Below are 26,688 nucleotides of genomic sequence, written 5' to 3'. Positions count from 1 at the left end.
TTAGTGTTCTTATTGTTAGGATGTGGGTGGATGATTCACTGTATAATGTCCTTATTACTGTAATGGCATAGCTACATGTAGGTTAGCCTCGATCCCAGGCCGCTCTCAAAGGGCCTGGGATCGAGGCTACATGGTTTGTGCTGAGCTAGCACTTCATTGTGTTCTATATTGAGTGAAACCCTACTTGTGCATTTTTTGTGCAAGGAATTTTGTGCAAGAAATTTGTGCACAGTTGTGCAGCAGCCTGCACAGTTGGTTGTATGAGTTCAGTTTGGGGTGGTAGGGACCACACAATGTTTACAGAACATTCAGTGCCATTGTTTGTTCTCTCTCTGTATATAGGCAGCATCTCTGTGCTGTGCTGGCATTGTTCCTGGCATTGCATGAATATACTGTAAAGGGGTGAGAGGCACATATCTACAGTCCCATGCGTAGAACACCACATCTTTTTTAGCTATACATTGTCAACTATTTTACCTTACCTCTCCAGATTGCTGTCTGTCAGATCTACTTGGAATGGCCATGACCTACGTATATTGTATGGAGAATGCAAAGTGATGGTCAGTAAGCTACTAGCTCATACAGTGGTGTAGTAGCCTCGATCCCAGGCCACCAGGAAAGGAGAGAACCAGGCCCTCTTTTCCAAGGGCCTGGGATCGAGGCTAACAGTGGTACTATTAAGAGCTTATGTGTGCCCATAACAACTTGACCTAGAGTTGCTAATTTCAAAGCTGAATAATAGCTGTTAATGAGCTTTAATTACCAGATAATTGTGTAAAATTAATAGTCTTCTGGCTTACATTACATTTTTGACAAACACAATTCGCATTTGAACTATGATATGTATCTAAGCTAGATCAGCTAATAAAAGCGTTCCTTCTTCTGAGGCAGCTTGAATTAGAGAATGGTACAACTCCACCCCTCAGTAGGTTTAGGCCTTGATGGCTCGGGGCAATTATGGTCATGGTCAGCGTAGGTGGTGACTGGGTCCTATGGGAGGAAGGAGTCATAATTACACACAAATTCTAAGCACTAACGGTATAATTATTATGTTTAAAGTTAGTTGAAAGGTTGTATTATTGATAATTATTTATAGTATGTCAACAAAAATAAATGTTGCAGATTACGTATACATATTTCTCTATAATTAAGTCTCTAAATGTCCATGTCCTTGCTATGGTTGTGTTTAAAGTTGATCAATCTCTTGTTGAAGCAGATTTATCTCTCTCTCCAGTTGTCGTATTGCCTGCTTCACATCTCCGCCATTTCGTGGCAAGCTCTCCGTGTTCTGTGGAAACTTTAGTATCTCTTTTATCGCGTCCTGCAATTCCACTACTCCTTGCCTTGTCTTTTGATACTGTGCCAGCACTACACCTCTCTCTATTGAAGTCGGCCGACGAAGTAATGCCCTCTTCTGATCATTATGCTCATCCCTCATTGCTTCCATCTCGGCCTTCAGTTCTTTAAGCGTCAGTTGTTGAAGTGTCTTTTGACCTTGCGTTCTTTTACAGACATATCGGCTTGCCTACGGTGGCAATGCAGTCAATGCAGTGGGTGGTACATGGCATAAAGTTACGTACATGCTTCTTCATGCTAGGGCATAATTATAGTGCACGTTTGATTGTGCTTAACTAGCTGGCATACAACAATCAATGGATGAGGATTGCTGTCGTAGGGATCAAGATCACCCCCGTAAGTATATAGTGACTGGGTCGTATAGGAGGAAGCAATCAGTGTTTGTAATGATAATTTTATATTGTACTCTAATTATGTGCCATAAATTTCAGTCTTTCTAGCTCTTAATGAGTAAAATTATGGTCTTTGAGCCCAAATTTATTGTCATTTTCCCCTTGTTTATCTATTACTGCCCTCTGGTAATCTCTTGTCTTTTTAATTTATTAGTGACAAATGCAATTCACACCTGACCTCAATCTACAGTGTTTTCAGTCAGTTAAAACAGTTAAAAAGTAATTTATAATGCAGCTACAATACACAATTTTTTATTATTAGCTAACAAGTTTGTACAAGTCTTCTCTCTCTCTAGCGACTAGGGTCTGGGTAGTTCTGAGGTAGAAGACGGCATTCTATGTCATCCATGAGCTCTTTTATGCTATCTTGCAATTGCTGTATTTGTTGAAAACGTTGTTGCACATCATTAATATCGGCCGGGTTTTGCCATATCTCTGTGATTCCATCATTTGCTTCTTCCACTTCCTCGCTTGTCTGTTCAAACTGTGGACGCACGTCCTCTTGGTTCTCCGGAAAGCTGGTCAGTTCATATTTCTGTTGAAGCAGCACCTCTTTCAGCTGATTCAACGTCCCCTCCAACTCATCAAGTCTTATCTCATTGTAACTCTGTGTATTAAATGTATAAATACAATACCCTTAGGCTATTAATTATTGCCTTAATTAGCAATTGAAACATTCATTCTGATGCAAGTTTTTTTTGTAGTGTTATGTTTTCAGTCAGTAATTTAAGTCTAAGCTAACGAATTTGTACAATCCTCTCTTTCTCTAGCGGGGACGGGGTGGGTGACTCTGAGGTAGAAGACGGCATTCTATGTCATTGATGAGCTTTTTGATACTATCTTGCATTTGTATCGACATCCCATAGGTCTGTTCCACTTTCTTCTTTGTCGCTTCAAAGCGTGGACGCACTGCCTCTTTGTTCCACGGCTGGTTAATCAGTTCTGTCTGCTGTTGAGTCAGTTCTCCTTGCAGTTGCTCCAACTGCTTTACCTTGGCATCCTGTGTAAGCGTATTATTAATACAACTGCATTACCCTTTGGATTGGTTTGCCATTGAAACGTCATGCACGTTAACTATAAACAGTTATAATGACAATACATAGTTAGCTAACAAGTTTGTACAAGTCTTCTCTCTCTCTAGCGACTAGTGTCTGGGACAGGGTGGGTAGTTCTGAGGTAAAAGACGGCATTCTATGTCATCCATGAGCTCTTTTACGCTTTCATGCAATCACTGTATTTATTGAAAACGTTGTTGTGCGTGATGAATAGTATCTGTTGGTTTGCAGTTTAGATTTGGATCAAGTCTAAGTTCACATCATTGTTATTTTGATAGGCAACTATAATTATATACAATCTGATTTGTAATGTTAGCAGCAGTTACTTTTTCTTCTTTTCATCAGCGAGCTATATCTGGCTTACTCTGCGGATGGTCTCTTGTCGTGGTCGTCTCTTTCTCGGTCGTCTCTTTCTTTTCAGCTTTTTGTTTTTCTTCTTCCTATTATACGCAGTGAATAATCATTGAAATATACTTCCTCGAAACAAAATTACTATGTGCACAAAATTAATAATTTGTCAGAAGCATGCTAAAGCTCTTTGCCTTAGTTAAACCAAACCGTATCACTTTAAATACTACGTGTCTTTCTGTTCTTAACTAGTTCTTTCGAGCAAGGTGTATCCAGGAGGTTGTCAGGATGCCCGCTTTCACCATATACATCACTTTCACTATTTTCACTGCCACCACCACCACCACCACCACCACCACCACCGCCACCACCACCACCATGGCACCCACCTCCACCTCTATTACCCTAACAAAAGCAAATTTTACTAGTGGTGAATAAGATATTGTCTACAGTAAGGATTATACTCCATTTTTTACGCTTATAAGTTACGCCTATAAGTTCTTGTATTTGTCTGTTGGTTTGCAGTTTAGCAAGTCTAATTTCACATCAAAAGTTCATTGAAGACAGCTATAATTCTACAATCTGTTAGTAGCAGTTAGTTCTTTGAACGAGGCTTGGGTTTAGGATTGTGATCATGAGGCCTTGTTTTGGTCTGCTGGGGGACAGTAGGGGTTGTGGTGCAGGTAGTTGATTCTTTTGTAGCCACATCTTTTGGCTTTTTTGTGGTAGTTGAAGAAGCTGAAGTAGTTTTTTCTTTTTTTCCCCCTCCCTACATACGCAGTAAATAATTATTGAAATACATGTCATTATACTCCTTCGAAACAAAATTACTATTGCGCAAGTCAGAAGCATGCTAAAGCTCCTTGCCCTAGTTAAACTGTATCACTTTAATACTAGTCTTTTCCTAGCGAGGTGTATCTGGGGGGGGGGGTTGTCAGGTGCACACTTCCACCATTTCGCTGCCATTGCCCCCATTACCAAGCAAATTTTACTAGTGATGAATAAGAATTGTCTATAGTAAGGATTGTGCTACATTTTTTATGCCTTTAACTTAAGCGTATTATTAATACAACTGCATCACCCTTTAATTAATTGGTAACCAATGAAACATCACACACGTTCTCTACTTTCTGCAGATACTACAGCCGTCTGTCCGTCTCTCTTTTGGGTCATTCTGATGCAAGTTTATTTGCAGTGTGTAGTGTTTTCAGTCAGTTAAAAGGTTAATGTTAATAATACCTAAAATAATTCAAGTACATAACTATTGTTAGCTAACGAGTTTGCACAAGTCCTCTCTCTCTTTCTCTAACGGGGACAGGGTGGGTGACTCTGAGGTAGAAGACGCCCGTTTATTTCAGCAATGAGCTGCGCTATGCTCCCTTGTAATAGTTGTATTTGTTGAAAACGTTGTTGCGGACGCTGAACACCAACTGGGTTTAGTCGTATGGCCTCGATACTCTGGTTTGTTTGTCCTACTGTACTCCTGGTCATTTGAAAGTGTGGACGCACTGTATCTTTGTTCCTCGGATAGTTGATCAGTTCTGTGTTCTGTTGGTTCAGCTGGACTTGCAGCTGCTTCAACTTCCCCTCCAACTCATTTAGTTTTCTGTCATTGTAACTCAGACTCTGTGTAGTAAGTGTATTATTATAACTGTATTTACTACCCCCCTTAATTATTGGCTCGCATTTGAAACACATCGCGTTTTGTTTTGTCAGATACACATTCTAAATATCTATTTTCTGCAGGTATACTGCAGCTATTGTCTCTATTTGCTGGTTCATCGCGAGTTATCCTTCTTGTTCTGATCGTGGGAGTTGCCACCATTTTTGCCCTTGCAGCAGCAACAAATCCAACAACCCACTCCACAAATGACTACAACAGCTCCCACTGTAAGAGGATCCTACGATAATAGTGCAAACAGATGCTATGAAAGATTTTGAAGAGACTGCAACAGCCTTTACTGTAAGTCAAACTAGCCATAACTTAAAATAGCGTTAAATAATCAAATACCTGTATGCACTTTGTGACCCCCTATATATAGCAAACGTGTTCACATGCAAGGTTTAAAAATAATATAATAATTATAATAATACAAGTGCTTCAGTTAGAGTTTTTTTTTTATCGTGAACAATCAGGTTCATTTTGTGGGTGAGGGTTATCAAGTTTTTTAACTAATTCCTCGACTTTTTTCTCCTCTTTAACCAACAGCCTCTCCAGTTTCCGCTCTCGTGGTAGATCTGGTTGGTTCTGGGGGTGCTCTAGTATCTGTCCCACTTGGTCACCTAGTTTGTCTGCCTCGTTAACAAGCTCCTCGACCTCATCTTCGTCACAGCGCCTTTTGGGACCACTCTAAGTAAGAAATGTTGTGTTTCAGAATTCTCTCTGTTTTAGCTGATTTGTTTTGCACTTTTTGCACAGTGTGTTGAGAAAGTAAAGTCTAAGAAAATTGCTTAATTGAATCAGATTATGTATTAATTTTGCTAACTGGTTTTTCAGTTTTTGTGGGTTGTAAAAATCTTGCTGTTACATGCAGGTGCAACGTAATATTTGCGACACTCCATAATCTTGCACATAACAAAAAAAAAGTTCCCCATATTTTTCACTTACCATTTTTATTGCTTGTTTGAGTTTTTCAGGTCAACAACAGAAGGCACAGCTCTCAGGACTGTAGGAGAAATGTGAAAATAAAACAGAGAGTTCAATGGTAAGCCATGCAGCTACTGTACTCTCTGAAAGTACACTTAATTACAGGTACTATACTACTGCAAATAACCAATTTACAGCGAACGTACTTTTCCAAATAAATCTCTTGGTACACGTATTGCAGAGTCTTTGATCTTTTGGTCTTTTGGTCCTTCTATCCTTTGATATGTAGCTCTCAAATTTGCTGGCTGTTATATAGGGACGGTGGGCTCCAGGAAAGCACCGGGCTCGTAGAAATATCCTAGTCATTTTCCCATAACGTGTAGTGATATGATTGGACCTTTTGCCAATGTATTATTGATAATTGTCTGACGTAATTGCTTCAGAACCTTCCCGAAGCCTGGCTGATCATATGATGTGGGCATGATTGGGTACTACTTGCCATGGCAGCACCTCGTGCTACTCACCAGGTGATGGAGCACGATAGCAGCAGCCCGATAGTGGTATAGTGGGCTAATGAGATTGCGGCAATGGCCAATCTGAACAGTGGGTTGCTTTGATGCACATTTTGTACCATAATGTTAAGTGGATTGACATACAGGTTAGTACTGGTTGCTATGAGTGTCAGAGGTTGTAGTAGTGTACACTTATGAACAAACCATGAGCCAGAGTCTGGCGGCAGACTCATTAGTGAGCAGAGCACTACTATGCTCACCACCACAAGCTGTTTTCCAGTGAGTATGGTGTGTGTATGTCATTCCCCTTAACAGATCGTCACCTTTGTGACCTCTCCGGAAGTTATTGTGTTTTTTCTTTCTGCCGTGGCCTTTCCCCGGGACAGTCCCTATGTCAGCTTCTCTTATCGATGGGTCACCCCCTGGGTTCGCCCCGGCAATGTATATAAGTGGTCTGCATTCAGTCATGCATTCAGTATCATCAATCCCATAATTGTGTGTGTGATCAGCTATAGCCATATTGTGAACATTGAGCTACAAGTGTGTATAAGAATTGTGAAGCTTGTTTGACAATTAGGATTTCACAGTCCTATCATTATTGGTGTCCAGTAGGTCCTATACCTATACTTATGTTCATGGGTGTTTTATCATGAAATGGATGCAATATAGGTGTGACTATACACAAATCATCTTGTGAGATGAGCAACTAGAGGGTGTCTCTGTTTTTCTGTCCCAGGTTCATTCATATTTGTGTGGCTTATACCTGTCTTGTTGTGTGTAGGATAATTGTATTATTCACACCATTTATAAAAAGTACTATATACATGTATGGCAATGCTATATCATGTGTCTGTTCATTTTGTTCCATGCAGTGTTGGGAATGTCAAGGCTTGTTGTCATAGCTGTTGTCATAGCTACCTGGAAGTAGAATAAGCAAACAGTGTGAGTTTTCCTAGTACAGTCAGTGCTCTGTGTTTACTGATATGCATGTTTCTTAGTACTCCCACTTGTGACCTGGCATTATGAGTATTCATTCATTATGTGATTGTGGTACTACCCTTGTGGTTGGGAGGGTTGTGAGTAGGAGAGGAATTTCCAGCTCAAACCATAATCACTTCAGCTAAATTCAATTCTGTCTGCTAGGAAATGTTCCTCTCAACACAATCACCCACAGCTCTAGTTCTAAGATCAACTATCTCTTTAACAGCTTGTAGTTCTCCTGATAACCTGACCATCAAAGAGCCTTTATTGTCTGCTGTTGTTTTTGTTAGAGGAGCATCCACTTGACCCAAGTGTGTAGGGCTGGCTCTGTTGTCTCTGACACTTTGCATTTATCTAGTTAGGCTCTTGTTAGAACCACCCAGTCCTTAGTTACCTTACACCAGCACTTGACTTAAGAGAGCAACAAACCATAATTTATATAGACAAACACAACTACCATTACAAATTAAGAAACAGATTAAAAAAAAGGAGTTTAGAAAAATAATAATAATGAGCTGTATTAATTGCTACCTAACAGTACTGTCTTATGATTTACAATTAATATATCCTGCTATTTTAGACATTCTGAGCTCTCAGTTTTGTAGTTTCATTGATCTTTTACAGCTGTCAGTGATGTTTATTGAATGCATGCTTAGAGAATAACACATGGCGGGCAGCCTTTATGATCATCGCAGTTCATCTTGGGCAGGGAAATCTGTGAAATAGAGTGGAGCATGTATAACGCTAGAGTAGTACTGGTGCAAAATTACAAAAGTTTTTCGCAAAATTATAATTATGCCATCCTAGAAATAGTGATTGTGGTATTACAGGGAACTGAGCGTGCTCTCCTACCGGGTTAATTTTTGTATTGCCTGTTGCATTCGCTGTTACGCCGTCCATATTTCCTTGGGAGTATGTAATCCTGCAATTAAAAGGTACATATTAGGAAAACAATTCGTTAAATTGCCTAGCTTCTAAAGTAGTATTGTAAAAGTTTTTTTCACCTTCGTGTTGTGGAAATGTTTTCTTTGTCCGTAGGTTTCTCACAGGTAGCTATTCTCTCACACTCTGCCTGACCCAGTCTCCCACGGCCATGGCCGCTTTATAGTGTCCATCAGTTATTGGATGACGTAGTGTGTGTGGTGACGTGGCATTGCTACGGCAGCACCTCGTGCTACTCACTGTGCTACTCACTAGGTGATGGAGCACCGATAGCAGCAGCCCGATAGTGGATAGTGGGCTAATGAGATTGCGGCAATGGCCAATTTGAAAAGTGGGTTGCTTTGATGCACATTTTGTACCATAATGTTAAGTGTATTGACATACAGGTAGTACTGGTTGCTATGAGTGTCAGAGGTTGTAGTAGTGTACACTGGTGAACAAACATGGGCCAGCCTCTGGCGGCAGACTCATTAGTCTGAGCAGCTCTGGAGTGGAACTACTATGCTCACCACACCACAAACTGTTCTTAGTTGTCATTATGAGTGCCCCATCTTCTAGTGTGTGTGCTTCTTATCGGGTTTCTTCCATGTATGGAAATGTGCGTTTATGAATACATTAGGTTCTCATAACGTCATATGTTTTTTATTCATGTAGGTTCGTCCCCGGGACTTTCCCTGGGAATTTCCCAGGGAATTATATAGCGGCTATTGTGAAATGTAGCCAGCCACGCACTGTTAGTCATAAACAATTTAGTTATAATTATAGATATGTTCTTTTCGCCTTATGCAGTCAATGATGTTTTTGTCTATTGTGTACATGATATAAACACTTGTTTTGCGTTTGCATATGATTCTCCTGAGGTGTAATTGAATGAGCAGTGCCTCATGCAGCTAGTAGTATATAAATCACAACATGGCACTTTATAAATAAAGTAAGTCCAAAGAATTTAATTTGACCTGTAGCTAACTATAGTAAATTATATGATGAGTACAAAATGTAACTGGCCAGAGAGCCTGCCTCAATAACTGATATTCCTAAGGCTATATGGATAGATTCATATGGCTCTTACAAAACTCAGTACTTTTTGTTTTAGTGCAGTGGGTGTCATTAATTAATACTTTAATGGAATTTCTATAATGTACCTAATTACACACGTTGCCCTGCAGTCACTATTCGAAACACACTCCTAGTGGACTTTGACCTTTACCAACCACTACACTACTTTCAAAAGCTGAACATAAGAAACATTGCCACATAGAGCTGTTAGGGATTACTGCATTGAGTCATGAATGGTAATCAAGAGTTTGATGAGTATGGTTTCTTGGTTGCAAGTGATGAAAATGATGGAGACCTCTCAGATGAGAGATGTCATGGCTACAGGTAGATACATACCGGTACATAATTATGTTAACATAGCGTACATGTAGTTATAGATCATAGAGCCAACTATCTACTTGGATGCTGTAATTATGCTTGCTTTATATTGATGGACCAACATTCACACAAAAATATATTGCCCTCTTACATTAGAATGTGATTGTTTGCATATGAGAAAAAGTTTTCCATTGATGTATAAATTTTAACATAATTTTCATGCCATCCGTTTGTATAATTAGTTGTGTTTTCTAGCCCCCAGCCGAGTGAAGAGGTAGCGAGACAGTGGACGGAGACACTGGACTCGTGGGACCAGGACTCCCCACACAAGGTACATCACATGTTGTTAGACCTATTATGTGTGTGTGTGCGTGTGTGCATGTGTGTGTGTGTGTGTGTGTGTGTGTGTGTGTGTGTGTGTGTGTGTGTGTGTGTGCGCGCGCGTGTGTGTGTGTGTGTGAGTGTGTGTGTGTGTGTGTGTGTGTGTGCATGTGTGTGTGTTGTGTGTGTGTGTGTGTGTGTGTGTGTGAGTGTGTGTGTGTGTGTGTGTGTGTGTGTGTGTGTGTGTGTGTGTGTGTGTGTGTGTGTGTGTGTGTGTGTGTGTGTGTAATTTGTGTAGCTAGAAAATCCATTGATTGTTTTCTACGCTTAGGTGAGGCAGTTGCTTCGTAAAGGTCTCCCTCGGTCACTGCGCTCCAGAGCATGGCAACTGTTCCTCGACACTCACACCCTCAGGGCACAGTCTGACTTCAGTTATCAGGTAAGCGCAATCTGTATAGTGTTAGGGTGATATTTATTGTGTGATGAAGTAATAATGACTGTCATAATTATAGTCGTCAATATTTCACCACCCATTACCTTGGTGACCCTTTGCCATGTACTTTTAGCCATTAATATTTCATTATTACTCTAGTGACCCTTTACCATATATTATGTGCAGTCCTTATTTCATCCATTATTTTAATGACCCTTTGCCATATTACAAACCCCATGCACTCTTACACTATTTGTTCTTCAGGCTAAGCTGATGGAGTTACAAGCTCAGCTGAGAGCTCTTGGTGTGTCTGAGTACTCCAGTGAACAGGACATTCGAACACTCAACGGTTACCTGGAGCAACCATCCGTTGAGATAGCATGTCAGGGGGTGGACCTCAAAACTATCAGGCAAATCATGATGGACATAGGTACATGCATGTGTGAACTCCCTTATACAGTTGTTACAAATTTTGAACTTTTTACATACTGTAGGTCGATCGTTTCCATGCCACCGACTGTTTCGGGTTATAGAGGCCCCTGGCAGACTGTCCCTCCTCCACATGCTAGCAGTGTACGCTGCATACAACCCCGCAGTGGGGTACTGTCAAGGTGGAATACTAATATTATCATGTCCGTACTGTATGTGAGACACTATCTGTGCAGGTATGGCTTATATTGGTGGACTGCTGCTCATGAATATGGATGAGGAGGATGCGTTCTGGGCACTCCTGTCATTGTGTGAGAGTCCAAAGTATCTGGCAGGTTATTACGACGCTTCTATGAGCAGGTGAGGTATTAGGCTATGTAATACTCTCACCCTCGAGGGTCAAATTTATTATAATTATCAGGTAAGTGAATAACCTCCTCTTTAGATTGCAGACTCACGCTGCTGCGTTTGCACTGGTACTGCAGGAAAAGCTCCCTAACGTTGCCAAGCACTTGGTGAGTTGTACCTTATACCATTTGCTGAGCTAATTCTTACAAGCCTATTAGTATTTAACAAGCATTGGTTGAGCTATTACATGCTGTAACTCTCTGTGTCATTATATAGTTGTCTCTATTTTTTCAGGAGGAGCTTGGTATCCATCCTCTACTGTACATGACTTCATGGTTTATGTGTTTGCTCACCTCTCTACCTTGTTGGGACACTGTACTAGCCGTCTGTGATCTACTGTTCTTTGAAGGTACACTATTTGTGGCAACTGTCTCAAAGCCTTCATTGATACCATCATTCCTCTCCAGGTATCAACACAATCTTCAGAGTTGCACTAGCCATCATGAAAGTTTGTGCCCGTAAGTTACGAAGAATAACTTGATCAGTATTGACTCTCTCTCTCTCTCTCTCTCTCTCTCTCTCCTGTTCAGCTGAACTGGTGGCCATGTACCGGATAGAACAAGCACTGCCTTTCCTTCAGCACCTTCCAAGCAGACTGTAAGTATCCAAAGAAACTATCATACTAAAACTCTAGTACACATAATTATCTGAACAAGTGGCTTGCCTATAGGTACGTATGCATAACCTTCTATTTGACTCTCTACAGTCTTAATTTTTGTCAATTTTATCATACTGTACATTGACGTTACAACTGTGGGGTTTAAATCGTATACTACACAATCTCATGTACTTGTGTTACCTGATATTGCCTGCAGGGTATCCCAGGGACACTTACTGCCTGTCCTCTGGCGCACTTCTCTGGATGAATCAGATATGGTGCAGTACCTGGCCAAGGCACACACCCAGAGAAGCTCTGAGGGGAGGAGTTCACGCAAGAGGTCGGCCCCGACTGACACAATGGAGGCAGAGACACCACGGGCAACAAAGAGGAGAAAAGGTAAAGTTTTACTGTAGGTTCATGCTTTATCTGAGCTCAGATGTGTTTGGTGTACACTGCTAATTTTGAATTTGTATTGCTCAATTTGATCTATGTACTATAATTATTCCACTCTTATATATAGGTGTTGAGACGCCAGTTGTGTCCAAGCCATCACTACTGACTCGTTTCAAGAATGCTTTCACTCCAGCCAAGACACCCCTCACTGGCCGACAAGCTCCACACATGCAGACACCTGCTCTGAACGACCTCTCCACTCCAAGCTACCGTTCCTCTAGGAAGAGAAAGCGCAAATGTCATGGTGATGAAAGCTTTGATCTCTCTTTACACACTCCCTGTATTCAAGGGTCTGGGGACATCGAGCTGACTGACTTCATCGTTAGTATGGACACACCTCCCAACAAACTATTTGTCGATTCCCCAAGGAGCACTATGTTTCCACTAGAGAGACTCACTCCCCTGATTGAGAACAACGGTAGCCCACGGTTACAGTCCCCCCTCTGTCAGAGCCCGAGGAGAAGTATTAGAATAGCCAAGAGGCGGTCCATTTGTCAGCAGGTGGCCTCTCCCAGACACCTGCCATCAGCAGCTGTTCTCTCACCGGTGGGTGCTTATAGCTTAATAATTATAACAGAACATCCCTAAACATTTTTGCACTTTCTTTTCCAGCTGTCTGTGCGTCCGCTACAGGATCACTTATTGACCAGCAATCACCATGGAGACCATCATGCCTTCAGGATATTCACCACACCCACCCCAGCAAGAACACATTCACAGGTAATGGAATCCTACAAATTACTGTACAGTTATTATACAGTTATTATAATTGCTTTATATCTGCAGGTTTTGTGATGATTATATCTATATCGATCTCCATAGGCTTGTATGGGGCTCTCTGTTGGTCCTGACAACACCAGCAATAGCTGTTGATTGATAGTGAATAACATTGAAAAACTTTTGAATGCATTCATGACCTGCTAATCAGAACATCATTCCATTGAGAACCACAATTCTTGAAAATTATTTTATTTACGGGAGTGATTACGTCATCAAATAAGCCCCTCCCCCACCTACATTTCTGCAGAGCAGCCCCACCCCTCTTTACTTGAAAATGCATTACGTACAGTGTAAAAATAGCATTCATGATTGCACAACAGAATGCAAGGCTATACAAAGTACATGTACATTTAAAACATAAAAGAACAGCGAGCAATAGCACATATGCATGTATATAGGGTGAAGCAACTGTACAATATCTATTCTAAAAATGTGAAAAGAAAAAATGTGTGACGAAATCATTTCCGAGTACATCAAGAGGACCTATGATCCGAACCCCAGAAAGAGAAAGCAAGCTTTGAAGGATCTCTGCCCATGTCATGTGAGACAAGACATTCCTCAAGTATGGGAGAGGATCTTCGAAATGCTCTCAGATGAAGAAGGTACGTTACCATAACGAAACCATGCTGCATAATTATGACCACATAATTATTTAGATGCATATAATAATTATACATGTATGTAAAGTATTTACAATAATTAGATATCAGGGGCCCAAATTTTTTGTTTTAAAGGGTATTATATATTTTGTGTAAGAGTTCATTCGGAATGAACTTTTGCTTCGAGCAATACTAAAAGATGCCTTTTCATTATCAACCAATGATCCTCTACTCTCTATTTCTTCCACATGCAGGTATTGTGAGGGATCAAGCATTGCATGCTCTAGGTGATGGATCACCAAGACACTTAGAGGAGAGGATTGTGGAAGCTGTTGAACAACTCTACAATGACCCATTCCCTGATGTCAAGAAAAAAGCACGAAGAATGATGAACTCGTATAGGAAGAATGGGAAGTGGAACATTTTATAGCTGAGCTCAAATTTGTCAACATTAACTCATTTTTGTATTAATGGCTACTCAATTTTTGTATATAATGCACAAGGGATAGATGAAGCAAAGAGAAAATAGAACAGAAATGTGATGCATGTGACGGGAAAACTATTAAACATAATGGCCAGTAGTTTTACACAGTCTATAATCATTCTTTCATTTCTCCTTTTTCCTCCTCGTCAATGCCTCGGACGTACAGTATGTTATTGCATCTGCAGATCAAATAGGAAATAAAATGGCGTTCACATTATTACAAATAGGAAATAAAATGGCGTTCACATTATTACTAGATCTTGGTAGACTATGGCTCACACTTACAGAGCTCAGCTAGAGTTTGTTATAAGCTTACTAAGTTATAGATAGTACATGGGCATGAGGTATCTATGTGTTATAGTGTCCCATATCACGAGGGCTTTGCCCGAGGGATGAGGGACACTATAACCATAGATACCGAATGTACATGTGCTAACTGATTTAGATCCCACTTTTCATTGGCTGCCTCAGGCAAGAAGTGTATCTATAAAAGCAGCAAGCCTTAGCAACAGCTTTATTTTTGAAAATGTCCTGTTCTGACAAGCTAGTCTAGATGATTTCTGCTAAAAAAACCTTTGCATTGGCCTTGCTTCAACATTGGAATGGACAAACTAGTGACTCCATGCTACAGTGCACTATCGTTCCCAAAAAGACACAGGAGTCTACTGCAATTTGAAACATTGGCTGCAGGATAGAAACAGAAGTCAGGAGGACAAAGTTGACAAATGCTACAAGTTGAAGACATGCTTTCATGCTTGTGACAATGGACCCAGAACTGTTAAAATCATTGGCTCTTAGTGTTCCTCGACAAGAAAAGATCCTGGGGAACTCTACCATCAACCCAGCAAACGCTATAGAAACTGGTATAGTGAAAAAACTGAACAGCCATAGCTAATTAATTATCATGCAGCTATACATTATCATTTCTGTACATTCAAAAAATTATACTTGTACTTTATACCCTCAAGCTTATAATTCCCTGGGAAACTATGAGATTATGGCTCATAATTCCCTGCTAAACACACACAAGTGGGATCTAATTATTGTACGTGTACCACAGCGTTAAATGTACCATTAATGTTAAAATAGTGTTATGGCTTATTTCCAAGCCAAATTTCTTATAACTATTTCTTACCTAATTAGTACTTCACCCAGGTTTCCACTTAGTTGTCAATCCATCTCTGTACAAATAATTATATTAAATACATGGCATAACAAAATTAAAGTAACTCACTTCAACCTTGGCCATGGGGAGGCCTGTCCTCTCCATGACCTTCTTAATGGCCTTCTTAATGGGTCCTTCCCAATCCCACCATCCCCTTGCCCCACATCTCCTCCTGCTGGGGTGTTTTTGTTGTAATCTGGTCTTTCAATATCAGCTTCACAGTTATCACATGTGGTGACAAAAATTACTGACTAAGATAACTATAGATACTTCATACACTCCTGATTACTTACATGGAAAGTTCTAGATCTATCCATCTGATTAGGTAATTACAGGAGCTAGTGAATACACTCCTGCCCTAATAATTATATACATGCAGCATTGATCTGTGTTGATCAGTATAACTTTTTAATAATCTATAAGGACACAAATAAAAACAAGAAGCGACACTCACAACAAGCATATGCATGCATACTACTGCCAACAATTCATAATAATAATTATATACAACAGAAAGTGAATAATCTCTATTATAATAATAATATACAACACATGGTCAAAGCAATCAGTATATGCAGTCATAATCTATTTGATACCTAGCTAAGACAAACACAGTTACAATGCTAAAATTGCTTGGATAGAATGTCACAGAATTCCTTGGAAATGGTTTCGTTGGATGTCCTAATTGTCAGTCGATACATCTGCAGCAGAACACACAGCCATTAGTGCATGTGAGAACAGCAGCAGTCACTTAAAATACCATAATTATTAGCGAGAAATTTTCGTGAGGTAATTATAGTTAACACAAAACAATAAACTCCTACGCACCGGTATTTCACATACAAAGCTATTGGTGGGTGTGGTTTCCTGGCATTGAACCACGAATTAATTATTAGAACCCACAAACATTTCTACTGAGGGCTCTGGAGCCAAAAATTTGCATCCACAAAATTTCCTGCCTATACTGACTTTTCACAGAAGATGGATCTAAACCCACACACACACACACAATACGTACCTTTGTCTGTTTGTTAGGCTCCAGACGTACTAGACAGCCCACTAGGACTGAAGTGGTGTTGACAATGCCAGCTGAGACAAAGTTGTCAGGGTTAGGATCAATGTCACTGATCACTGACAGTCCAAATCCCAACAACTGTGAGAAGAATATACTCAACAACATAAGTGAGAGTTAGTTGGCCACTTACTTTTGTTTTTGCAGACGCATACTCTATGGGGTACTTAGCTGGGAAAACACTCTGAGCTTCTTGTTGGGGGCTACAAACACACACAACACATGTCACAACACACTGATAATGAGAATGCTTCTTCCTACCTGGCAAGTGCCTTCCATCTCTGAAAGAAGTCAGCTGAAGAGAGAGTGGTAGCCTCCAAGTACTTGGAGATGGGGACGGGTAACTTAAGGACAAAGCTATGAGGAGTCCCACCCAAACTGTGTGAGGAGGACAACAGTTTAACAAAGTAAGCTAAGTACTAGACTAGCTATAAACTATTGACTTACTTGAAGGTGATGGCCAGACGAGGTGCCTCAGTGTAGATGTTGAGGGCTGTAGCATCAATGACTTGCTGTACTTGTGCTCCACCCTCTATGGAAGTGGCAATAGGTTTAGCAACCACACCAAGAGAGGAGGCTAGATCTCCTGGGAGAGTCAGAGCTGAGGAAAAGTTCTTGAGAGGACTGGTAGACTTGTTACCAAAGAACACCCCTATCCGTCCTGTGTATGGGAACAATAGACACATGGTGAAGAGTGTACCTACAAGAAGCTTGATTCATTACCCAGGTTCTTCTTAAAGTCTGACTTGACACCAATCTGCAGCATGTCATTCTCAAAGAGTACACCATTGCTCTTAGTGAGGAATCTATTGAACCCTTCCTCTGCACCAGGGGAGACAATGTCACCAGTGGGAGGGGCAGGGGGTGTGGCCACGGGTTCAACAGCAAACACATCCACCAACAGGTTGCCTCCACTATTGGTGGTGGTGGAGGGGGTGATGAGATCTGGGGACATGGATATATGATGGTGATACTTGGGTTAGGATTGTCCAATCTAATGACCCTGGGATGCCACATTGAAATGGCACACACACACACAGTACACAGTACCTGTGTTGATGAGTGGCTCTATAGGCATCCCAATGTTAACAGCTGGTGATTGTGTGGGTCCATTGGAGACTGTGCTGCTGGGTTCTCTCTCTGGTGATGGCTGACTCGCTGGTGAGGTGACATCTTTATGCAGCTTTGCAGTCCAGGGAGCACTCTCATGCAGCTTGGAGAGGAGTGAGGACTCACGCTCAGGGAAGGCTGGCATCTCCTCCAGAACCGTCGCCTATACACACACAGACAAGTCAATGCACACTCATAATGTCTGTGGGGCCCTGGAAGTTATGTGGGCAATTATGGCTTCACAGGTTGACTAGTACACCAGGGAATTCTACATGGAAAATGCTAACTTTTAGTTATAGATAGAAGCGCTTTTTAACAAGGAATCCAATGGTATGACATTTTGAAATTGAGGAAACTATGACAAAGTTATGAGAACATTGTGAGGGCCTAATAGACTTTGGCATGACTCACCAGAAGGTCTGAGGTGCCGATGGTGGCTAGCTTGTTGTACTCGATTGCTCTTTGTTGAAGCTCCTGGTTTGAATTACGTGACTGGTTGTCAGAGTTGAGAACCTAACAGAGACAAGCATGATGATACACTGGTGCTCTAAATACAGCACAAGCTTCATTACCTCCTGTATCTGTGGCTTTATCTCAGGGAAGAGATTGATGAACTTGACGTATGAGGAGAGCAGTATACCTCGCGTGCTGGCTGAACACAAGTGGTACTTGGAATGGAGTAACTGAAACTGGACCAGTGGACTGGGAATGGGAGACACCATGCAGTGACACACAGTCATGAGCCACATACTATAAGGAGGTTACCTGGATCTAGCATCACCAGCTATGAGGTTGCCAAACTCTCCCAGGATATAGCCTCCCACTTTCACCATATTCTCATGACAGGCTGGAGCTTGCAGTGCCTGTACAGTACACGCAACATTAATAATTATTACAATTTTAGCATTGTAGCTATGTGTTTGCTAGTACCTCGAAGCAAGTCTTTGCAGCATAGCCCTGGACATCTTGTTTGTTGATGATGATCTGAATGATTCTATACCACACCTCTTCACCCACGTAGTCACCGGCCAATCGGATGAGGTTCAGGATGATATCCACATACCATTTGAAATCAGTGGCAAACTTCTCAGCCAAAATAGCTATCTTCAAAACCTGGATAAATAGGAATGCAGGTCATGTAAAGTTCGTTGGTGCAAATGTTCGTATGAACTGCCCAATTAAATTATTCGTACAGCTCAGGATAGTGACGTTGAACCAATTGCAGTAGAATAATTTTACAATACGAAAAATACGAAAATATCCACCATACGAAAATAACCCGCTACACGATGTACAGTACACACATGTACTACTGTACCAAGGTTTCCCTGATGGAGTAATCTGCCTTCTCCAGATAAGGCATGAGTTGTCCCACAATATCCACAGCATTGGACTGATCACACATGGCGTAGAGGAGGTCAATGGCACGCTGACGTACACTGATGTCCTTCTCAGTCTGTGTGTGTGGGAGAATAGTGTTAGTACACTGTGTGTGTGTGTGTGTGTGTGTGTGTGTAGGGTGGTGTGGTGTGTGTGTGGGGAGGGGTGGTGGTGGTGGTGTGTGTGTGTGCACACCATTAGAGTTTCCAGGACAACAGACTGATGTTTCTTAATGGCTTCTCTAGTGAGATCAGAGATGGCAAGATGGCTGAGGCTTTCCAGAGAAAGGTAGCGCATGTTCACATCCTTGTGTGTGAGGAACCCACCTAAGAGGTTGGCAGCTCTCACTTGGAGGCTGGGGTCACTGTGGGTAGGGGAGGAGTGTGAGTATCTAAGCACATATCATACAGGATAGAGTACATACGTACAATACACAGCTAGAAACAAAACCTATTTCAGAAACTGGACAATGAATCTCAGCTCAAGTTACGGCCACCTTTACAAGTTATGAAGCTAGAAAGCCAACACCACACGCACCCACCCACCCCCACGCACGCACACAGACACCCACCCTTGGAAATGCAGGATGAGGTTGATGGCCTCAAAGAGAACACAGTGCTTGGCATTCGTGTATTGGACCTTCTTAGACTTGTTGGGTTCTTGTGCCTTGTTGACAATGGAGTCCAGTGCCTCACACAGTCTGGCCCTCACCACTGGGTCAGCTGAGGGAAGGAGAGATCTATACAACCCATTCACCTCAATCGATTTTTAGGTAATTGTTTGTACACTGTAGCTTAGTAGTTGCTTAGGCTTTCTCTAGAAAGGTTTGCATTTCAAGTGAGGTGAAAAGGTTTTAACACTACTCGATTGACCCAACTACATGTATATACATGACTGTACAAGTGGCTTACTAGGGCTATCGAAGCATTGCAGCAGTCTCATGAGCTTGACACTAACCCAGGGAGCTGCCACAAAGTAGTAGGTATAGTCCTGCCAGTCACTCGAGGATGAGGTCACAATCTACAGGCAGGATATAGATAACGAGTATTAATAACTACCAACAAAAATCAGGAATGTTGCATGACTCCTACACGAACATCTTTATTGCTAAGTGGCTGCTCTTAAGTACTTGAGTGTGTGTGTGCTGACCTTGAAGAGCTTAGTGACAGCCAGTGGTACACACTCACTGAAGCCCAGGGAGTTGATATGGGCCAGCTCCTCCAGTAGACTACAGGCAGCAGTCACTACACCCTGTGTGTGTTGGGGGGGGGGGGGCAGTAACACACACACACACACACACACATTGGGGGGGGGGTGCTCTTACCATGTGTTTCTCGTTGATTAGCTGTACAATCTTGACAGCATACTGGTCTATGGACACAGCTTGTGGGTTGACCCTCAGGAGACGAAGGAGGCACAGAGCAGCAGTCTGCTTTACAGCATTAGTACGATCACTGAAGGGGGGGGGGGGTTGATGAGGGGAGGGAAAGAGAGAGAAGTTACCTGACAAGAAGAGGTGGTACATCCTTGGCCAGTTGTTCTGCCATGTCTTTATTGGCCACGTTAGCGATACACTGCATGGCTAGAGTGTTGAACACAGGGATACTAGACTCGAGGTCATGGCGGATGGACTGGTTGATGAGCTGACTCAGTTCATGATTGCCCCCGATCATCACACTAACAAACAGATAGCCCTGGAGGGGAGGGGAGGACACACACATCACTAACAATCATCTAGTAGCAGTTATACTTTCAATACACATACACGATCATCAACAGCAGGCACACTGCTTGCACTGGACCACCGCCCTCCCTTCACTTGCACACTGCTTGCACTGGACCACCACCCTCCCTTCACTTGCACACTGCTGGCACTGGACCACCACCCTCCCTTCACTTGCACACTGCTTGCACTGGACCACCACCCTCCCTTCACTTGCACACTGCTTGCACTGGACCACCACCCTCCCTTCACTTGCACACTGCTTGCACTGGACCACCACCCTCCCTTCACTTGCACACTGCTTGCACTGGACCACCACCCTCCCTTCACTTGCACACTGCTTGCACTGGACCACCACCCTCCCTTCACTTGCACACTGCTGGCACTGGACCCCCACCCTCCCTTCACTTGCACTCACAATCTGTTTCTCTGAGAATCGTGTGCTGGAGAGAAGGTTGACCGCCTCTTGATAGCCAAAGTCAATGTCATTACCAAGAAGAAAGATGAATACCAGTTTACACACATACTTCTTCTTCTGGTATCCATCCAGTCTATCATCTGAGGAACAGAGAGAGATAGTTAGATATTGCCTCAGGGCTAGAATAGCCAGTGACCAAGGTGGCACTTACTCTTAAACTTTGATCTGATGTTGGCCAACTCTTTGTTGATCCTCTTTCTCTCTGCCTCCTTCGACTTGCCTGAGCAGTGAGGAGGTGAGTCATTATACATGTACCTACTACCACTAGTGTGTGTGATAAGTGTGTGTGGTGTGTGGTGTGTGGGGGGGAGGGCTCACAGTTTCTGATGTCTGAGATGAACACAGTCAGCCCGCGAATATTCTCTCCAAACTTGCTCGACATAATTGGTTAGTATGACTCTCGATCTATATACACAGAGGAGGATAATTAGTCTCCCTTGCTGTGATGTCTACTAGCATTGGGTGTGTGCACACACACTAGGGATGGTAATATAAACACACACGTATAGACGTACAGATGATATTGAGCACTGTTGTATGTAGGACCACACCCACTTCTTGAGGACCAAGGTCTCGTACAATAATTACATACAGTGTGCTAGGATACCAAACACTTAGTAACATGCACTTGTCTCATATATATATACCACTGGGTGACTCATATTCTACAGGTATGGAGGCTAGGGCTGGTACATGTTGACACTAGCTGTTTGCTGACACACGTACACAGAATAAACTCACCAGAATGCTTTAAAATGGCCAATCTTAAGCTTGTACAAAGTTCAGATCTGTGGTAACCGAGCGCAGACACACACGTACACGTACACAACTCTATACTCAACTCCTAAGGTTAAGGGTTTATTTACGAGCAGAACGCCATTTTACAAGCCCCATGACAAAGTTCACGTGACACTTCTTGAATAGTGGTTGACCACTACATGTTTGGGAATTCCCCCTTAGTGCCACGCCCCATTCATTACATGCTTAGAATTCCCCCTATATGTTTGGAATTCCCCTGGAGGTCACGCCTCTCTTTGTTACCATGTGGCATGGCTAGCCTTGTCAACTACTCTGACTCAGACTCTGCAGCAGCCTTAAGCGATGAGGAAGCTGCCTCATCGTCCAGGAAGCCCCCCTCCAGAGAGAGCAGCTCACCTCCTCCAGTCAAGAGACCTAGGAGAGAAGAGTTACCTGCCCTCTCATTACCATCCGCAATACTGACCATGTTCAGCAATGAAGGTACCTGTATAAAATTGTGAGATTAAACGGAGGGAGGGGGTTGTAGTTGAACCTTTTCAACAGCCGTAACTTTAGTATCGTTGATCCGATGTCAAAAATGTTAGGATTTTTGGAAAGCTTAGAAAGAGACCTTTCAAATGATGTGTTTCAATCCAAAATTTAGTTGGGGCCCTAATTTGTCATTTTTCGGCCTTGGACCATGGGCTATTATTCATGGTGTGACCATATTGGCAAATAAATTTATCGCTCAATAATAAACTTTGATGACACCGTTTGAAAGGTCTCTTTCTAAGCTTTCAGAAAATCGTAAAATCGTTGAACTTGGATCCACGGAATTCAAGTTATGGCAGCTGAAACTATTGATTAAACCAAAATCGTATTTTAAACGGAGGTTGTAGTTGAACATCTTTCAACAGCCGTAACTTTAGTATCATTGACCCGATGTCAAAAATATTAGGATTTTCGGAAAGCTTGGAAAGAGACCTTTTTTAGTTGGGGCCCTAATTTGTCATTTTAACCATGGTATGGCCAAACTTTGATGAAGCCATTTGCTCATAACTGCTGTATTCCCCGCTACACAGAAGAGGAGAGGAGTGATGGATACCATGAGGGGAGAGTGCGATCATTCCCTCATGTACGAGGCAACTGGTCCACTCATGTCTTCATTGCCATGGAGATGACTCAACAAGAGATGGCCTGTGTCAACTGTCTACAGCAGAGCTTGCAGAAACATTTGAGGTAGGCTGTGAGAATATCATCATGTTCAAATTTCCCCTATGAAAAGGTCCCGTAATTTAGCTAAGGCTAAATTTAAATAGTAGCTAGAAATGAATACCTTGAGTGTTGCCCTTGTTCAGCCAGTCCCGTGATTATTGTAAAAAAGCTTTGTGAGTCCCAACTATCACACATGTAGCACGGTTGAGTGGTTCCCTCTAGCAGACCGTCATGTGAGTCTCTCCCGGACAGTCCCAATACAGCATCACTGGATGGACCCACTCACACACTCTCTCAGGGAAAAGTTCAAACAAAGACGACCTTTTAGTGTAGGGTTTAAAAACCTTGCATTCTATGTGAATGAGGAGAAAACAAGGTCAGAGTTCAACTGTCGGATTATCCCAACCCCTGAATTATTTAATTCTCCTCAGATCGTTCATTGGCTTGGATCTGGTGTATGGGCAAGATCAGGTATGTGCTTCTCTCTCAACAACATTACACCAAAATCCATTCATTTTGTTGGTTTGCTTACTTAAATTGGTTGGTGATAGTGTAACGCCTGCCAACCGCTAGCTAGTGTACACACACACACACACACACACACACACACACACACACACACGAGTTCTGTTGTCATTGCTTCAATATCCAGTCAATGGTTGGTAGTCAGTTTATAGCAGCCCCTCCTTAACCAGCAATGTCCATGTTGACAAACAACCAGTTTGTTACACACTGTACAGTGGACAAACAAAGTCAAATTTTGCGTTGAAATTTAACAAATTACTGTTAAAATTAGATTTGAATCCTGTTAGATGAAAGTATTGCACTACTGTGGCTTTTAATGTCTCAATTCTTGTTCTGTGACAGTCATAGCTCATTCGTGGATTCTTGTATGTGTTGTGTTGAGTAACCGTGTTTACCAAGATATCAGTATTCAATTACCTTATAAAAATGGGAATTTCTGCAACGACTGCCTCTTGATTTGGTATGATGATGTGAGCGTGTTGAGCTCCAGGCCTGTTGTTATGCTCTGAGTGCTTATTTTGCTCAGGGGTATTTGCTAGGCTTTGAGGCAGATGGCTTCCAATCAGGTTAGATCAGTGACAGTGGCGGTTAATAATGTTCTAGCATCAACATAATAATATCCAGTTACCAGCTTAACAGTCGATTATTCACTGCACATGACATGTTGATAATGTTGATCAATAATTATTTTGTTGAGAGCCAATTAAAGGGTGGTTGATAGCCATAGAGACTTGGCTTGGTAGCTCTGTTGCACACATGCAGTAGTTGAATTGCCTGCTATTGATTGGTACAGATGCAGTCCCTGGTGGATGATGTGGACCAGTGCTTGGCAGCATACAAGCTGCAGGAATACTACACGGTAATGAGTTCAGTGCTGGTGTGTAATAGGACACCTTGTGAGCTAGTAGCTGGTGTAAGGAGATATGCACTTACTCAATTATCTGAGCACACTTCGTATCTGTACATTCTATGTTTGGCTTTAGTTGTGCTCTGAAATTAATTGTGGCTGTCATGTCTCTCACGTTTTGCTAGTTATAGTATCTAGTCTTATAATTACATACTTATCTTGTGGCCTGATTTGGAAGCGTGCTATCTCTAAAGCATTCTCCCGCCTGTCTGTCTGACTGGATCACGTAATTGCATGGCAGTTCTAATTGAACCATCAAAGGTAGCTACTCAAATAACTACTGTTTAGAGGAATCACTAAGGCTAAGGCTATTATACAGCCCATGATTTGAACACAGAAGATTTAATTGGGCCTGCATGAGTGTATGTAATCACTAATCAAGCACAAAGAGCTGTGTTGTATGTGCATGTACTTGTGTGTATACTCCGCCTCCTCTTCCTCTGCAGGATCCCTCGTTCCATGTGTCCCTGTACTGGTGTCTGGGGGATATCACTAGCAGGGGATCGGTACACAGTAGAGGCACAGCACTAGTGCAGGTGGGGACAGGTGGGGTTAGCCAGGGAATGTTTACCCTCTTGAAATGTTCACCTGCTTGGAGCAAATACTTGCAATCATCCCCTTTATGTTTGAAACTCACATGTTCACCCACTTGAAAATGCTGTATAAATGAAACCCTGTACAACTCTTACTGTATACTGTACCATGCATGCATGCAGGACGAGTGGACAATGATGTTGGAGGACAGTCAAGTCGAGGGCTCAGACAAGCTAACCTTTGAACTCTGTGTTGAGGAAGCTAGATGTAAAACAGGTAATAAACTATATTCATTTCCATTATCAAATTAGCATTTTAATTTTCATTATACATTATCGTACAGTAGAAAAAAATGTGATAAAAAATGAATGTTATGATGAATGAGACAGACCAGCCATCTCTTGCACTAATGATCTGGGTATATGAAATAACACACTAGTTAAGATTGTTGGGGTTTAATTTTGACTACCGACTGTCCGGTGATAAAAGTTTCTGCCGTTGAGATTCTACTGCCTAGTAACTGCAGCTGCCCCAGCGTGAGGGCGGCCTGAGGCTGTAGCCATGCTGCAGCTGCATTGTAGGTAGCTGGAGTGGGTATGGTTAGTCCTCCTGCATGGGCTGGTAGGAAGCTGTATGGAGGTCCTGCCATGTGCGGGAGTCTCCATGGTGTCAGAGGGGGGAACAACTGGAGAAACTCTTGTGGCGATGAAATAGGGTAGTTTCTGAGTGGTGTTTTGGTGTCTGATGTAGCCATGATTTTCTCCCTCTTTCTCCATTTGGCACGTCTGTTCTGGAACCACACTTGCACTCTTGACTCAGGTAGTCCAATTCTCATAGCCAGCTTCTCTCGGAGGAGGACGTCTGGATAGTGTGTCTGTCGGAATATCAGCTCTAATTCATCCAACTGGAACTGTGTGAAAGTAGTTCTGGTTCTCTTGCTTCTTCCTTCCTTTAAGTCACTAGTATCCAAGGATAGATCATCATCACTCTTGCAGCTCTTGGCAGGAGATGCTGGCTCCTCTGACCAGTCACACTCAATGCCACTGTCTCTCTCATCACAGCAGCTGCGCTTCCTGCCCCTGACTGACGACACTGATGCATCTCTCCTTGCAACTGGTGTCATCTTGTCCTTTCCTAGCAGGTGGTCTATGGTGAACATTGTGGCTATGTGGGGGATCCTCTGGTTGGCTGTTGTATCTATGCAGGAGGTCTTCTGTTTGGTTGTCTTGTAGCTATGCAGTTATCGTACTGCTGCTGGAGATCTACTTTTAAACCTCCGTACATGCACTCGTATGGATCCATAGGAATTTATCTTGTAGGTTTCTATAAGAGCTCTAATGAATTGTTCTAACTTTTTGTTGACAAATATTATTAGTAGGCAAATTACCGACGAGCCACATAAAAGGAATTGGTCATATGCACAAGGTTTCCATTGATTAATTCTAAGTAGGGCCAGACAAGTGCTGGCGAGGCTGCGACTGGATACTCATCATCTAGATGAGCAACAAGACAATAGTCATGGTAACATGTGTCGTCTTAATAGAGAGTGTTTCCATAGAAATGATTGATACTGAGGTAGTGTCAGGGAAATGTGCTATAATTCATCTTAATCGTGTTGCTGTTATTTATGATGGAAAGTTTAACTGTCACCGGTAGCTAGAGTGAACCGGTAGCTAGAGTGAACTTGATATGCTCTCACATAACATGTTATGCGTTGGTGTGTATGTGCAGTGTGTGGGCGTGTGCTTCCTCTGTATGCTGTCAGTCTGTCTGCTATGTTTGCATA

At 42.2% G+C, this 26,688-nt stretch overlaps 5 protein-coding genes and 2 long non-coding RNA genes across 8 annotated transcripts; 3 read left to right on the top strand and 4 right to left on the bottom strand.

Moving 5' to 3' along the window:
• Positions 1-377: 377 nt before the first annotated feature.
• Positions 378-6,105, bottom strand: LOC135346014 (uncharacterized). The gene is made up of 4 exons (XR_010397969.1): positions 5,945-6,105; positions 5,760-5,817; positions 483-990; positions 378-392 (listed from the first exon to the last, which is right to left on the bottom strand). It is a non-coding gene; the product is annotated as an uncharacterized LOC135346014 (long non-coding RNA).
• Positions 6,106-7,643: 1,538 nt separating this feature from the next.
• LOC135346013 (uncharacterized) lies at positions 7,644-8,371 on the bottom strand. The gene is made up of 3 exons (XR_010397968.1): positions 8,236-8,371; positions 8,084-8,153; positions 7,644-7,946 (listed from the first exon to the last, which is right to left on the bottom strand). It is a non-coding gene; the product is annotated as an uncharacterized LOC135346013 (long non-coding RNA).
• LOC135346004 (TBC1 domain family member 10A-like) lies at positions 8,364-13,167 on the top strand. Of its 2 annotated transcripts, XM_064543475.1 has the most exons (17): positions 8,364-8,504; positions 8,560-8,771; positions 8,828-9,104; positions 9,340-9,553; positions 9,803-9,878; positions 10,200-10,307; positions 10,566-10,731; positions 10,796-10,912; positions 10,967-11,090; positions 11,176-11,245; positions 11,373-11,487; positions 11,546-11,596; positions 11,669-11,735; positions 11,954-12,135; positions 12,260-12,738; positions 12,805-12,912; positions 12,979-13,167. In XM_064543475.1, the coding sequence occupies exons 4-17, from the start codon at positions 9,459-9,461 to the stop codon at positions 12,985-12,987; spliced, it is 1,767 nt and encodes a 588-aa protein (XP_064399545.1). In that variant the 5' UTR covers positions 8,364-8,504; positions 8,560-8,771; positions 8,828-9,104; positions 9,340-9,458; the 3' UTR covers positions 12,988-13,167. The 2 variants fall into 2 exon arrangements, with proteins under 2 accessions (XP_064399545.1, XP_064399546.1); XM_064543476.1 differs by lacking the exon at positions 8,560-8,771 and having other exon boundaries at positions 8,365-8,504.
• Positions 13,168-13,335: 168 nt separating this feature from the next.
• Positions 13,336-14,227, top strand: LOC135346012 (uncharacterized). Its single transcript, XM_064543484.1, has 2 exons — positions 13,336-13,574; positions 13,826-14,227. Exons 1-2 carry the CDS (start codon positions 13,418-13,420, stop codon positions 13,999-14,001), a joined length of 333 nt encoding a protein of 110 aa, XP_064399554.1. The 5' UTR covers positions 13,336-13,417; the 3' UTR covers positions 14,002-14,227.
• Positions 14,228-15,611: 1,384 nt separating this feature from the next.
• Positions 15,612-21,904, bottom strand: LOC135345999 (AP-2 complex subunit alpha-2-like). The gene is made up of 22 exons (XM_064543468.1): positions 21,725-21,904; positions 21,302-21,388; positions 21,135-21,203; positions 20,924-21,063; positions 20,286-20,476; positions 20,107-20,236; positions 19,932-20,033; positions 19,694-19,802; positions 19,354-19,504; positions 18,978-19,146; positions 18,721-18,858; positions 18,333-18,515; positions 18,168-18,265; positions 17,975-18,104; positions 17,814-17,915; positions 17,343-17,565; positions 17,016-17,237; positions 16,740-16,953; positions 16,554-16,670; positions 16,426-16,495; positions 16,239-16,373; positions 15,612-15,921 (listed from the first exon to the last, which is right to left on the bottom strand). Exons 2-22 carry the CDS (start codon positions 21,363-21,365, stop codon positions 15,844-15,846), a joined length of 2,835 nt encoding a protein of 944 aa, XP_064399538.1. The 5' UTR covers positions 21,366-21,388; positions 21,725-21,904; the 3' UTR covers positions 15,612-15,843.
• An 85-nt stretch (positions 21,905-21,989) lies between these two features.
• LOC135346006 (U6 snRNA phosphodiesterase 1-like) lies at positions 21,990-25,286 on the top strand. Its single transcript, XM_064543479.1, has 7 exons — positions 21,990-22,222; positions 22,804-22,960; positions 23,136-23,312; positions 23,368-23,407; positions 24,255-24,320; positions 24,815-24,904; positions 25,085-25,286. Exons 1-7 carry the CDS (start codon positions 22,033-22,035, stop codon positions 25,211-25,213), a joined length of 849 nt encoding a protein of 282 aa, XP_064399549.1. The 5' UTR covers positions 21,990-22,032; the 3' UTR covers positions 25,214-25,286.
• On the bottom strand, positions 25,212-26,195 carry LOC135346008 (paired mesoderm homeobox protein 2-like). Its single transcript, XM_064543481.1, has one exon. The coding sequence runs from the start codon at positions 26,059-26,061 to the stop codon at positions 25,342-25,344; it is 720 nt and encodes a 239-aa protein (XP_064399551.1). The 5' UTR covers positions 26,062-26,195; the 3' UTR covers positions 25,212-25,341.
• Positions 26,196-26,688: the final 493 nt, after the last annotated feature.

The sequence above is a fragment of the Halichondria panicea genome, chromosome 13 (genome assembly GCF_963675165.1).
Source record: "Halichondria panicea chromosome 13, odHalPani1.1, whole genome shotgun sequence".
In the NCBI taxonomy this organism is placed as follows: Eukaryota; Metazoa; Porifera; class Demospongiae; order Suberitida; family Halichondriidae; genus Halichondria; species Halichondria panicea.
Note: the sequence above shows the minus strand (reverse complement) of the source record. Positions and strands in the feature narration are given on the sequence as shown.

What these genes read in the sequence shown, in the direction of transcription:
- LOC135345999 (XM_064543468.1), bottom strand. Translation starts at nt 21,365, where the DNA reads ATGTCGAGCAAGTTTGGAGAGAATATTCGCGGGCTGACTGTGTTCATC. An exon ending in CATCAGATCAAAGTTTAAGA is followed by an intron (nt 21,064 to 21,134) that starts GTAAGTGCCACC and finishes TCTGTTCCTCAG; the next exon opens with ATGATAGACTGGATGGATAC. An exon ending in GCAATGCTTCGATAGCCCTA is followed by an intron (nt 19,505 to 19,693) that starts GTAAGCCACTTG and finishes TCCTTCCCTCAG; the next exon opens with CTGACCCAGTGGTGAGGGCC.
- LOC135346008 (XM_064543481.1), bottom strand. Translation starts at nt 26,061, where the DNA reads ATGTTCACCATAGACCACCTGCTAGGAAAGGACAAGATGACACCAGTT.
- LOC135346006 (XM_064543479.1), top strand. Translation starts at nt 22,033, where the DNA reads ATGGCTAGCCTTGTCAACTACTCTGACTCAGACTCTGCAGCAGCCTTA. An exon ending in GACCATGTTCAGCAATGAAG is followed by an intron (nt 22,223 to 22,803) that starts GTACCTGTATAA and finishes CCCGCTACACAG; the next exon opens with AAGAGGAGAGGAGTGATGGA. An exon ending in AGCTGCAGGAATACTACACG is followed by an intron (nt 24,321 to 24,814) that starts GTAATGAGTTCA and finishes CTTCCTCTGCAG; the next exon opens with GATCCCTCGTTCCATGTGTC.
- LOC135346004 (XM_064543475.1), top strand. Translation starts at nt 9,459, where the DNA reads ATGAATGGTAATCAAGAGTTTGATGAGTATGGTTTCTTGGTTGCAAGT. An exon ending in TACGACGCTTCTATGAGCAG is followed by an intron (nt 11,091 to 11,175) that starts GTGAGGTATTAG and finishes CCTCCTCTTTAG; the next exon opens with ATTGCAGACTCACGCTGCTG. An exon ending in CAGCAGCTGTTCTCTCACCG is followed by an intron (nt 12,739 to 12,804) that starts GTGGGTGCTTAT and finishes TTTCTTTTCCAG; the next exon opens with CTGTCTGTGCGTCCGCTACA.
- LOC135346012 (XM_064543484.1), top strand. Translation starts at nt 13,418, where the DNA reads ATGTGTGACGAAATCATTTCCGAGTACATCAAGAGGACCTATGATCCG. An exon ending in AATGCTCTCAGATGAAGAAG is followed by an intron (nt 13,575 to 13,825) that starts GTACGTTACCAT and finishes TTCCACATGCAG; the next exon opens with GTATTGTGAGGGATCAAGCA.